This window comes from Buceros rhinoceros, unplaced genomic scaffold, assembly GCF_000710305.1.
Source record: "Buceros rhinoceros silvestris isolate BGI_N320 unplaced genomic scaffold, ASM71030v1 scaffold10328, whole genome shotgun sequence".
NCBI classification, from domain to species: domain Eukaryota; kingdom Metazoa; phylum Chordata; class Aves; order Bucerotiformes; family Bucerotidae; genus Buceros; species Buceros rhinoceros.
In genome coordinates this window covers 24,434-35,749 of record NW_010427459.1, presented here as the reverse complement: position 1 = coordinate 35,749, position 11,316 = coordinate 24,434, and the positions used below count along the sequence as shown (strand labels likewise).

The following is an 11,316-nucleotide window of genomic DNA, read 5'->3' as shown; positions in this document are numbered from 1 at the left end:
CCCTACAGGACAGTTAAGGGCTAGACCTCTCTGCACTAGTACAACTATAGCACTGGTAAATCATCACCATACTGCAGAAGACAGTGGAAGTACACTGTATGTCCTGAAACAACCCCAGTATGCTGTGCAATGATAAGGTCACACTTCACAAAAACACACTATTCTCCACGCAGCGCTGCTGTGACATAGCTGTATGGACTTCACTCTCATGGCCAGGTGACAGTCTGTTGTTGGGCAACACGTTATGTCAGCTGCCATAACAACTATATGAATTGTAACAACAGCACAGTGCAGCCTGCACCAGTGTGCTGATGTTTACCACTTTGAAACAACCTTACTGCATGCAATGATGCGGACATACCACCAGAAACAATTCACTCTTCACTCTGTGAGGAGTGTAATGGGGCAGCACAGCAAACAGTGATACAGTTAATCCCATCATTAGCATCACAAACCCGCAACCAACACAGTCACAGCAAGACCATAACCACAGCCTCGCTGCCTGCCTGCAACCACATATCGATGCCACTGACAATGACACAGTCACCTGAAATGTCACAACACGTCTCCCGAAGTATATTATCGTTGCCACTCTGAACAACACAAATGGGGTCATACATGCAGTGGCACACTCAGCTTCTGCATATCTGCTCAAAAACTCAGACCTTCTTAAGTGTACTACACATCTTCCCTCTCTGTGCTCCTTTCCACTGAAACAACTGAGTTGAAAGTTTTCTTTAAGACAGTCTATGTCCTGGGGCAGTATCTGAAAAAAGAACTTTCAGGACTAGGACTGTTGCAGATCTCCCTGCCTCCCACTCCACCTGAAGGAGGCATTTCTACTTTCCCAGCAGGAAAATGAGATTAGCCCAGGTAGACAAATCCCCAAGACAAACACTATCCAAACCCTGCCCTGCAGTCAGAGTCCTCCCATTTGGAGTGACGGAAGAGAAAACCACCACAGTGCTTCTCAGCAGAGGGTGTTGTGGTAATAAGTCATAAAATTATGCATGCAGAGCGACGAGCAGTGACTCTGCCCATCCTGCAGCTACAGGACTAGCAGTGTAAATGCTGCTACTGCTAGTAGGCAGCACCCTGTTCTGCACAGCTCGACCCCCCTCTGAAGAGTACGATGAACCACCTGCACTGATGCAGCTAACACTCTTCGGAAAGCACCACGAGACCTGCCGAAATGTTGGTGACCCTTTACTGTCCCCCTGCACTGACACAGCTCTGCATCCCTTGCTTCAATGTAAATCACTTTAATTATCAAAATGACAGGTGAAGAAAAGAAAGGAGGAACTTCTGTCGTCTCAGGCTTGCTCCCCCATCTCCACTGGGGATTCCTTTACTGCAAACAGCCTGAGTATTATTGCCATTTACAGTAGCAATCACTCCGTCCCCTCCTTTCCCACAAACCTACTGCTGATAATAGCACTGATCATACTAACAAGCCTGTGGGTTTTATTACTACTGATACTAATAATACTGGACACATTACGTCTGCTCCCGCCAATAACAGGCTGCAGATATGATCCCTGCTAATGCCAATAATACTGGGGGATATTATCTCTGCCATTGTCGGCACTGCAGATATTATTGCCATAATGCTGTCAAATACTACAGATATTGTCAGGGACCAAGATTAATAATGCTGAGAATGTTACAGCACCAGCCTCACTGGAAGACGAATCCCAAATGAGAATTTGGGTCTATAGAGGAAGTCTGTTTGTGGCCTGCTATGGAGAGGAAGAGCTGTCTCTAATATGAGCAGTTTTGTAAAGATCCCAAAAGTCTCGCCCAGCTGGAGGTGCCGTGATATGCAGGAAACAGTTTGAAATATTGGTTACATATTACCTAATTACCTATCTATCCTTCCCATTCTCCCTGTCTCTCCTTTTTTCCCTTTACACAGTGCTCAAGACTACAGTATCAGTGATACTAATTTTTTGTTAGTGTCTCTGGATTGCACCAGTTCTCATCCTTTTAGCTATCAATCAAGGGGTTGTGGAACAACAGAAATATCTGCATATTATTTTCCTCCTTTATTCTTCTGGACTTCTTATTGCCGCTCCTTAGTCTAACAATGACCTGGCTGAGCTTGGCCAGCCATCACAGCATAGTACGACATCAGAACTGTGAGGAGCCAGGATTTCCTGTTTCCCACTGCAGCTTGATACTGCAAGATCATCAATGGTCTTGGGAAAGTCATTACATGCTGCAGGGACACCTCTGGCTCTGGAAGATGGTGGTTATAAGTGGTGGGGAAGGTCAGAGGGAAATCACAGCAGCATTAGCAGTGTCCATAGACTGCAAGAAATCACACACACGCTGTGCTACACACGTGGTGGTGAACTTTTTTAGCCAAATTATTTTTAAAATTATAGGAGACCAACTCTCTGTTTTGTCTAACCTGTCACAGACATCAGAAGGTTTACAATCACTAGTCAAAAACTGAAACAACATGGTCTTGTAACAGGGCAAAATCCTGAACATCTTTCCTAGGCACTCACCCAAGGAAGACACACTGACTTTTGAGGAAAGATGTGTGATCTGACAGTTCCTCATTGTGACGAGTAGACACTCAGAGCTACCTCCCTGATAGCTCTCTCTCAATGCCATAGTCCTCCCAGGCCACCCTTGCAGTTGCAAACGGCACATTTGGTAGGTTGGGATTTCCCCTTTTCCCTGTAACTCCCTGTGAGGGACACACCTGGCTGTCAGCGTCCATCGCTGAGCCCACCTCATGCATCCGTCTGGCTCCTTCTGTCCAACTCGGGAGTTCTGCTACATCATCTTGACACATAATTATCTCTCCTCTTCTTAATCATCTGTGCTACTGTCTAATGTAGGCACCAGCTGCAGCAAGGAGGACCTGGGGGAGGGGGTGTGCTCAGATAGAGGCTCCTCTGTCTTTCTCCCACCCTGTTCCCTCCAGCCATCACATTTTCAGAACTGGGAATTCAGAAGAAGCTTGGTACTTCTCCCTTTCTGCTGAGCTGCATTCCTCACAGGGGAATCCTTGCAGCAGAGCTGGCCCAACAGAGCAGAAAGAAAGAGAGAACTGTGCTGCTTCTTATGCCTCCTTTAGGCTAGAGCCCTCACAAAATGATGGGAATGTAGATGCACACTGGAAACTCTTAAAGGCTTTTCAACATGAGAATAAACCCTGCAGTTAAGAAACTGCAACAGAACAGTGCTCAGAAGCTCTGGGAAATATGGGGAAGGTGTATGCATCCAGCACGAGCATGAAAGAAATAGCTGGGATTTCTTGACAGGCTTTCCTAATCCCCCTCTCTTCTAGGAACCACCAGAACCCTCAGAGCTACAGTGGAGATTGCCCAGGAGTGAGTGCAGGTCACTAGCTGTGCAGAGCCTCCCCTTGGACCCTTCTAGCCTTAGGACCCTACCCTGCAAAGTGATGATGTCTGCCAGCATTTCTTAAGGCCACTGTGGGCCGATAACTCAACGTTTGGCTAGGGGGGGTCAGCAGCTGGGAGGGGGACCTGTGCAAGGTTTCTCTTGGACAGGAGCATGACATCTCTCTGCAGCAGGTATCTGGGAGGGCAGGATGAAGGCTGTTCTCTCAAGCAGTTGCAGCTGTGTCATGTAACTGCCACCTAAAACTCTGAGAGCTAAGCCAAGCAACATCTCCAGGATTGTCTTGAACCTTTTTGATTCCTAGTGGGATATGTGGGCTTTTGGCCAACAGCAGAGAGCTGCAGAGTGTTGCTTGCCCTTCATAAATCAAATCTGGGATGAATTAAGGACAAGCAAAGAGGGTTGTTCTTACTGTCAATGTATCACTGTGAAGTGTCACAGTCTTAGAGGGCTTGGTTGTTTCTATGTTCAGTTGTGCTGCTCCAAAAAAGCTCAGGTGCTGAGGCTGGCAATGACTGTGTGGCTGCATCTAAAGTGGGATGATCTTTCCAGGTATTTGGAAAGAATAGCCACTAAAGCCAGACTAAATGGCTTAATTTCAAAATGAGATATGGAGGCATCATGTTGAGAGTTGGTGATCACCATGCTGGACTGTATGAGAACGGAGATTCGCAAAAACCCCAAATAACTGCCAAGAGATTTGCACAACCATTAGAGAAACTTGTCACTCAGTTTGAAATGTCACTGTTTCCTGTGTGTGTAATCATGGGAAATGCTGCAGGGGTCTGCAATGTTTGCAGTCTCTTATTCCTGACATTTTTAGATTTTGAGGCATTGACTCAGCCCTTCCATTGCCACAGTTTTCTCTTAGCTGGGCCCTACTGCCATCTAGCTGGGAAATGGATCTTCCTCTGGGGCCTGATCCAATTTCCAATGACATCAGCAAAACTCTACCCATTTCCTTTACAGGAGCTGGATTGGGTCCTTGCCTCTAGTTTTACTTTCTATTAGGGAGAAAGGGAGCACGATGACTGCCCTCTTTTTTCTTGGGATTGTTGTCTTTATTTAGTTGCAAAACTTTAAATCATGAGCCTCACCAGAACCTATGCTGAGAAAATTACTGTCAAAAGCCAAAAACGCAGCATCTCTCACAGGAGAGCTTTCCCTCTCCCTGTGTACCACAGAGAACCCTCATGTTCTCTTGCAGCGCACAGCCTTGGTGTTACAGCACACACAGCACTCTGAGTCACCTGTACTGCTAAGACACGCAACAGGCAACAGTGGAAAACAGCACGCTGAAGGCTGTGCTGAACCAAACAAATTCGTCAGACACTACTATTAGAAAGTTCACCTTCTGGCCCTCAATTTTTGAATGCATCAAATTAGAAGAGCAAGATTTAAAAAAAAATGTTTACAAAGCCACCATTAGAGCACCGAGACCTTACTCACCCCACCTGACTCAGCCTATCTAGAACTGAGGCTCCAGCTTTGCGCTTGTTTCAGATTCACATTGCCCTGAGTCCTTCCCAGCAGGTAGGAAGAAAAAGGAGATAGCTTAATCCTAATTCCTTAGAGCCCTAGCGAAAGGCTTAGATAACAACCTTAGGGCCACAGTACTCAGAAGACCTCCTGTTTTGCTTTCAGATTGCTGCAAGCATGCAGTTCTGCTGTAGATGTTGCCCATTGAAAACTGGGCCCTTACGATCACCAGCTAATGCAGCTCATGGCACGTCACAGGACAGGAACTTGTTTGCAAAGGGAATGAAAAATAACTCCCACATTGCTGGTGCTTCTCCAAGATGGCATTTTGTTTGAAAATGAGTGAGTCGGGGAAACCATGTTTACCCGCAGTTCAAGGTCCGGGCACCTGCTGGGACCTGGGGAGTTCAGTTCCAGCTATTTCCAGCAGTGAATGAACTTGGGATCAGCTCCAGCAATGGAGACGGCTCTCTGCCTGCCGAACAGATGTCTGGAGACGCAGCCTGTCATGAAAGGGCCTCAGAAGAAGAGCATTCCAAGCCAGCAGGGCAGTGGCGAGTAACTGGTCTCTGTTGCTAAAACTGATCTAGCCCCTGGAGCAGCTGCAAACCTTGGCCTGAAATTGGAGCCTGTACATGGGGACAAAGAATATAAAAGGGAGGATGAGCTTCTCCCCTCCCCCTACCTTCATCACGTTTCCTCTTCTCGCCATTCGACCGAGGAATCCCCAGGATCCCGTTAATGGAGTAAGAGCCCACTGGATCATTGGAGGCACTGGAGACGGGAGGGGATGCTGTGCTGGGCACTGGACAAAAGGAAAAGGGAAAAAAGGGCCATGAGGAGAGCAGCACAGCACTCAGGGATCCCCCAGCTGAAAGTTACACATGCCACCAGTCTTGTAGGCACGTTTGGGTCCTAAGCTGACTCCCAGTCCCTCACACTGAAGGAATAAAACTCACTCTACTGATGATGTTGCTGCATCTCAGCTTTGCCAGTCTACTCCTGTACTGCAGCTCCACAGCCTTCCACTACGGGGCCATTAATAACAAGCAAGTGTATTCTATCAAGAAGCTAAACCTCATTGTTATAGCCCAGTTCAGAGCAGGCTTCCCAGCGCATGCCGTGGTAACTGAGAGCAGCGCTGCATAGGCCCTGTTCTCTAGTGGCTTCCTGGTCTGTTCTTTTTTTGCCAGATCATTTCCTCTCAGCACTTTTCCAGAAATGCACGTCTTCTGTCTTAGCCAGAGCAGCCTCTTACATGTCCACCCAAAACACTCATTGAAAAATTACCTTCTTAGCATAGGTTAGAAGCACATCGGTGTTGGGCCAGTAAATTCAGTTCCCTACTAGAATAAATATTGAGTTGTGATACATACTCCAACCCAGATTAATAAAAATCTAGTGTCTTCCTTCTGTGCTGACCAATGTCAACAGGCAGACTTCTGCCACTCGGGAGTGTCCAAAGTTGCTCGTGAGTTTCCAATGTATCAGAAACAACAAGTCATCCGGATTAGAAATGATCAGTTTGTGATAATCAGGGCTTTACAGTATAGAACAAGCAGAGCTATGCATCCAGTAGGCATGCCCATTTAGTCCCAGCATGTCCCAGTAATGGGAAGAATATCCCAATTCTCTTATAGGCCACTACCCATCATTCAGCTCAAAAAGCAGTGACCTGAGGCAATCAATACTTCCAATACAAGCCTTCCAGGATGGAGCAGAACCTGTCAACACTATCCAATGTAGACCTACACTTCCCAGTACCTCCCAGAGCATCCAGAGCCCAGAGGCTCCAGTAGCATCACTCACAATCACTATCACAGGTCAGCCAATGCATTCCCTAGACACTGCACTACTTTTCCAAGAAGGATTAATATCTGCCAACTCCATCTGGTGCGATCAGTGATTCCCAGTCCAGTGAGCAAGTCCAGATTAAAAGGGCATGCAGAAACACTCTTCCATACTGGCCCATTAACCCCATTGTGCTCCTGAACACAACTCGTGTACAGGATTACATTACACCTGCCAGCTCTGTCCCATGCAGTCCAGCACCTTCCAATAAATCCTTGTACAGCATCTAATTCTCAGTAACAAACAGTATCTAAGACAGTGGCTTAGGCCACAAATAAGCCACTGTACTTCACAGTATCCCAGAACACTCCATGTTTTTTCCTGCTCTGAACTGTTACCAGACAGAGCTATTCTAGCAACGGCAGACATAGGCACCATACAGCTCACAGAGTGAAAAGCACCTCATCACACGCCTAGCATGCTTCCTTCAAACACAACAGACTAGAGTTTTGGTCACAGCCTCCATCTTCTGCTCACCTCAATAAACTCACGTCCCCCAGCAGAAAATGCATTTTCTCAGTGAAATACACCCACAGGGTACCTGACTGCAGAGCTAGAACAGCAAAGAACTCAGTTGTGAGGCATCAGGAATATCCTACTGTGTCTGTGTATTACTAGCTCTAGGAAATGGACCAGTTCCAGCAAAGGGAGAGAAGAGAAACTGGGAGAGAGAGGGGAAAATAGAGTCACCATAAGGAGGCAAAAGGTGAAGACTGGTGCTTAGACAGGATAGTGGTAAATACTTCTCTCTAGAGAGGAGAAGGAGAGAGTGTGAATGTGAAATGGATGTTAAGGCAGAAACACTTTGGGCAAACTCCTACCTTGGGCTGGTTTCTCTGCCATGATTCCCTTCTCTGCAGAAGAACAGAAACCTCTGATTTCCCTTTAAGTTTCTTTCCCCTCAGCCCCTTCTCCCTTTTGATTTGCTTAGCATCTGCTTCTCAGACTTTGTTCACTCAGCTGAACTTCATTCTCATTTCTGCTTCATCCTCATGTCCTGTCACCACCTCTCATGCCAGTCTTCTTACCTATAGTATGTCCTGGCGCAGTCACACCTGTCCCACTCCCGTCTGGTGTTGGGTGAAAAGGTTGTTGAACTTTGGTTCTGATGATCCTGGAAAAGAGCAAAACATGTTCAGAACTCAACTGCAACTTCTCTGTGCCTTTGCCTACCTGTGATCCCAGCTATCAGAACCTGAAGGCCTGATCTGAGCTCTGGGTGCAGCAGAATGGCTTCATTTGCCTTCTTGTGGTCCTGATACTGCTTTAATGGTCCAGCTGCCAGAGAATTATCCTTGCTGTGCACTGTCATCTTTTCCCCGAACTTGGGTATTCACTGCATAACTATGGTGCTCAGTGAACAAGTTAGGATCTCCTGTGTGTTAGCAACTGCATTATCATTTAGGATCTGATCTGCCAGACCGATCACAAGGCAGTCTTTGCAGCTGATAGAGCCACTGCTGGATTTACAAACAGCGTAGATTCAGTTTTGTTGTGTACCTACAAAATACCTTTCTGGCATAGAACTGAATGCTTTGAATTTATGGAAGCTTGCCCAAAGCCCTTGCCCTTCACAAATGAGAAGGTGGGAGCAGAAGGCATCTGTAGGAAGCAGTGACGGAGTATAGATCACCAGGAAAAAGAAGCTCCAGCAAAGAGGGCAAAAATTGGTGTTTATCAGATGCTGAATGAACACAGCATGAGAACTCAAAAAGTTGTCTCAGTGAAGGCCACAAAATGCATAATGCAGCTCAGAATGAAAATAAACTGAATTGTAATTGTCAGTACTCCATTTCTTGTTACGTGAAATCTTTCACCTCTAGGTCACTGGTTTACATCCAGCTGAGGTCAGTGGTGAAAGAAAATCACTAGCAACTAGTACTTGACTGGCAAAGTCCCTGCCGACTGGCAGATGCTGGGTATCTGTGACTAAGGAACAACTGTCCCACCAAGGAAATGGGCAAGTAAGCCATGACCTGTGGAGGCCGTGGAGACCAAATTCCTTTTTGAGAGTAAAACGAGGCCCTCCAGTTAGGGTGAAGGCTGCAGATGCTCTTCAGCCTGAGTTTCTGGAACACTCAGCCCTGCATTATATTAGCTTTAACTTCACTCCAAAAACCTGTCCAGAAAGTGAAAGCAAATAACACATTTTCCCTGCTCACCAGGGAGCTTCTCCTAAAGATTCGTTATGAATAGTAAGCTGGCAAAACTTCAAAGAGCAATTGTGTAGCTACTGGGCAGTATGGCAGGGGTAGAGATATGCAGAGACACTGAGAGGGCTTTTTTGAAAAATCACGATGCCTGAGAGCGTAACCTTCTTAGGAAAAGAAAGGTATTTCGGAGTGTATCACCTAAGCACGTTAGGAGGCTCCAATACACACACAGTGACAATGCCTGGATAGTAGCTGAGTGGCAGAGGAACTGCCTGGGATGTAGCTGGAGACAGGGAATGTCAAAGTTCTAGCTGGGGAGGGAGATCCAGATCCTCACCCCATATAGGTCAGTGCTGCCAAGGATCCTAATGTGGAGCTGCTGAGGACCTATACAGAACATGTCTGAGGGCCTCAGGACCAGAGTCTGCACTCACGATGATTTGCACTAGCTGAGGAGCTGATCTGAAAAGTCTGTGCTAGGGCAAATAATGTAACTTTTTTCTTCTCTTCTGGTTTGGTTTTTTTTTTCGCTTTTCTTTTTTCTTCTCTCACATTCCCCCTAAAACCCCCTGAAGTGCCACTCTGGTTGTGTGAGTTTATTGATTTCCCCCAACCCAGAGAAACAGAAAGAGGGGATGGGGTGCAGGCAAAGGGATGGAAATAGAAAGCTATAAATTATTTGTGACAGGAAAGCAATAGTGCCAGAGTGCTGAGCACAAGTCCCGTGTCACTATTAGATTCCTTTTAGCCTGATGACACTGTAAAAGAGGTTAAGTGTCTGATGGAATCATACACCTTGGGGGCAGGGGCAGTCCAGGAGCTGAACAAGCCACAGAGAGCAGGTATATCAATTCTCCAGGCCAATAATATTCCCCTCATTGATCGCAACACAAAGTTCAAAAATCTCATTATAGCCAAGCAGACCTGGAACTTTTTAAAAATCAATAGAGTGATATAATGTATGTATACTTTGTATAAATGTATCTATCCATCCATCCATCCATCTATCCAAAATCTGCCTGAGGGTGTCTAAGTTAACCTACACATTATGCTGTGTTATGTTCTATTGTAGTGTAGCGTAGTGCACGGATTAGAAGATTTCCCCTGCAGCCTGGATGACATATTATAAAACGTCCTGTTAGTACTGAAGTGACGTCAAATGGTTCCATTCATACTGAGATATGACATCAGATTCGCTGTTCGTACTGGGAGGTGGCATCAGGCAGCCCAGCTTCTACTGAGGGGAACCATAAGATAAGCATAATTATACTGAGATGGCTGATCAGGCTGTGCTGAATCATGCTGCATGAAAATTGCAAAGTTTTGAAAAGGTGTTTAGAGTAAAAGCAGCCTGTGAAGTGATGGAGGTATAAATGCCTGTCCATAACGCTTCAAAAAACCCAGACAGGGGATGAAGAGGAAGGTGCAATTTCCTTCCCGGTTCAGTTCATGGTCTCTCAGCTGAGAATGCCAGTTAGTGCCAGTTGTTACTGTGTTTACTGAGATGTGTCCATTAGGAGCTGGAATGAGACTCACCAGCTCATATCACCAAGTAGCCGTCAGCTGGTAATGATTTTCGGTCACTATCAACCAGGGCCAGATTTCAGCTAGTGACCCAGAGGTGAAAGGTTCTGTTCAGAAGTGTTCCCCTCCTAAGAATGAAACTGGTTTTATGTCAAGAGAAAGTGCCCAGAAACAGTGAGCAAAGGGGAGCAGTTCTGGTTGTGCAACCTCCAGTGGCTTGGGTCAAATAATTCTCGGCATCAAACACACAGTGAATCTAACGAGGTCTCAGGTAGAAGGTCTTTCCTATGGCTAAAAGAAGAGGCAGGCCATGAAGAGACTCTCCTCAGCAGTGCTCCTTTGCCCTACAGTCATGACCAAACTCTAGTGTTGTAAGGGAAAAGGAGAAATTTGAGGACCCTAACGCTCAGTACGGAATACGGCAGTGCAGCCCCCTGGGACGGTTCGTTTAGGGACAGTGATAAACAGCAGGATAGCCAGGCACCACTGCTGCTGCTTTAAGAGGCTTCAAGTGAGTCTGTCTGACAGGAGACCACCTAATGAAACAGTAGATGAAAGATGAGCAGAGCTGACCTGTTCCTGTAGGAACTGATGCAGCACAATAATAACGTCTTTAAACTGTGGGATTGCTGAAAGCTTCTCACCCTGACCAGAGACTGAAACACGCACTAAGCCAGCTCTGCTGCCTCAAACCCGGGATTCCTGGATTGCCGCTGTGTAAGAGAGAGCAAAACCTTGATCACCTCTTGCTACCTGTGATGACTTGTTCTCGCCTCTAGACACTGAAGAAAGACAAGCCTTTTTGCAGAACACTTCTTGAGCCCTTCCCAAAAGCAGAAGGGACACAAATCCTGGCACACCAGTCAGCAGTGCTGATTTCTTGAAGTAAATGTCAGTATTTTCAAACATCTTTCTTTTCTCTGAAAGA

The 11,316-nt window shown here is 46.3% G+C and overlaps 1 protein-coding gene across 1 annotated transcript in view; it reads right to left on the bottom strand.

The window, feature by feature from the left end:
- Positions 1-7,825, bottom strand: part of LOC104498523 (paired box protein Pax-2-A-like) — a gene marked incomplete at both ends in the record, with an annotated part of 51,909 nt that extends 44,084 nt beyond the window's left edge. Inside the window, 2 exons of the mRNA XM_010141917.1 lie at positions 5,546-5,665; positions 7,740-7,825. Coding sequence (XP_010140219.1) covers positions 5,546-5,665; positions 7,740-7,825 — 206 coding nt within the window. The remainder of the gene's footprint in view (positions 1-5,545; positions 5,666-7,739) is intronic.
- Between the last annotated feature and the right edge of the window lie 3,491 nt (positions 7,826-11,316).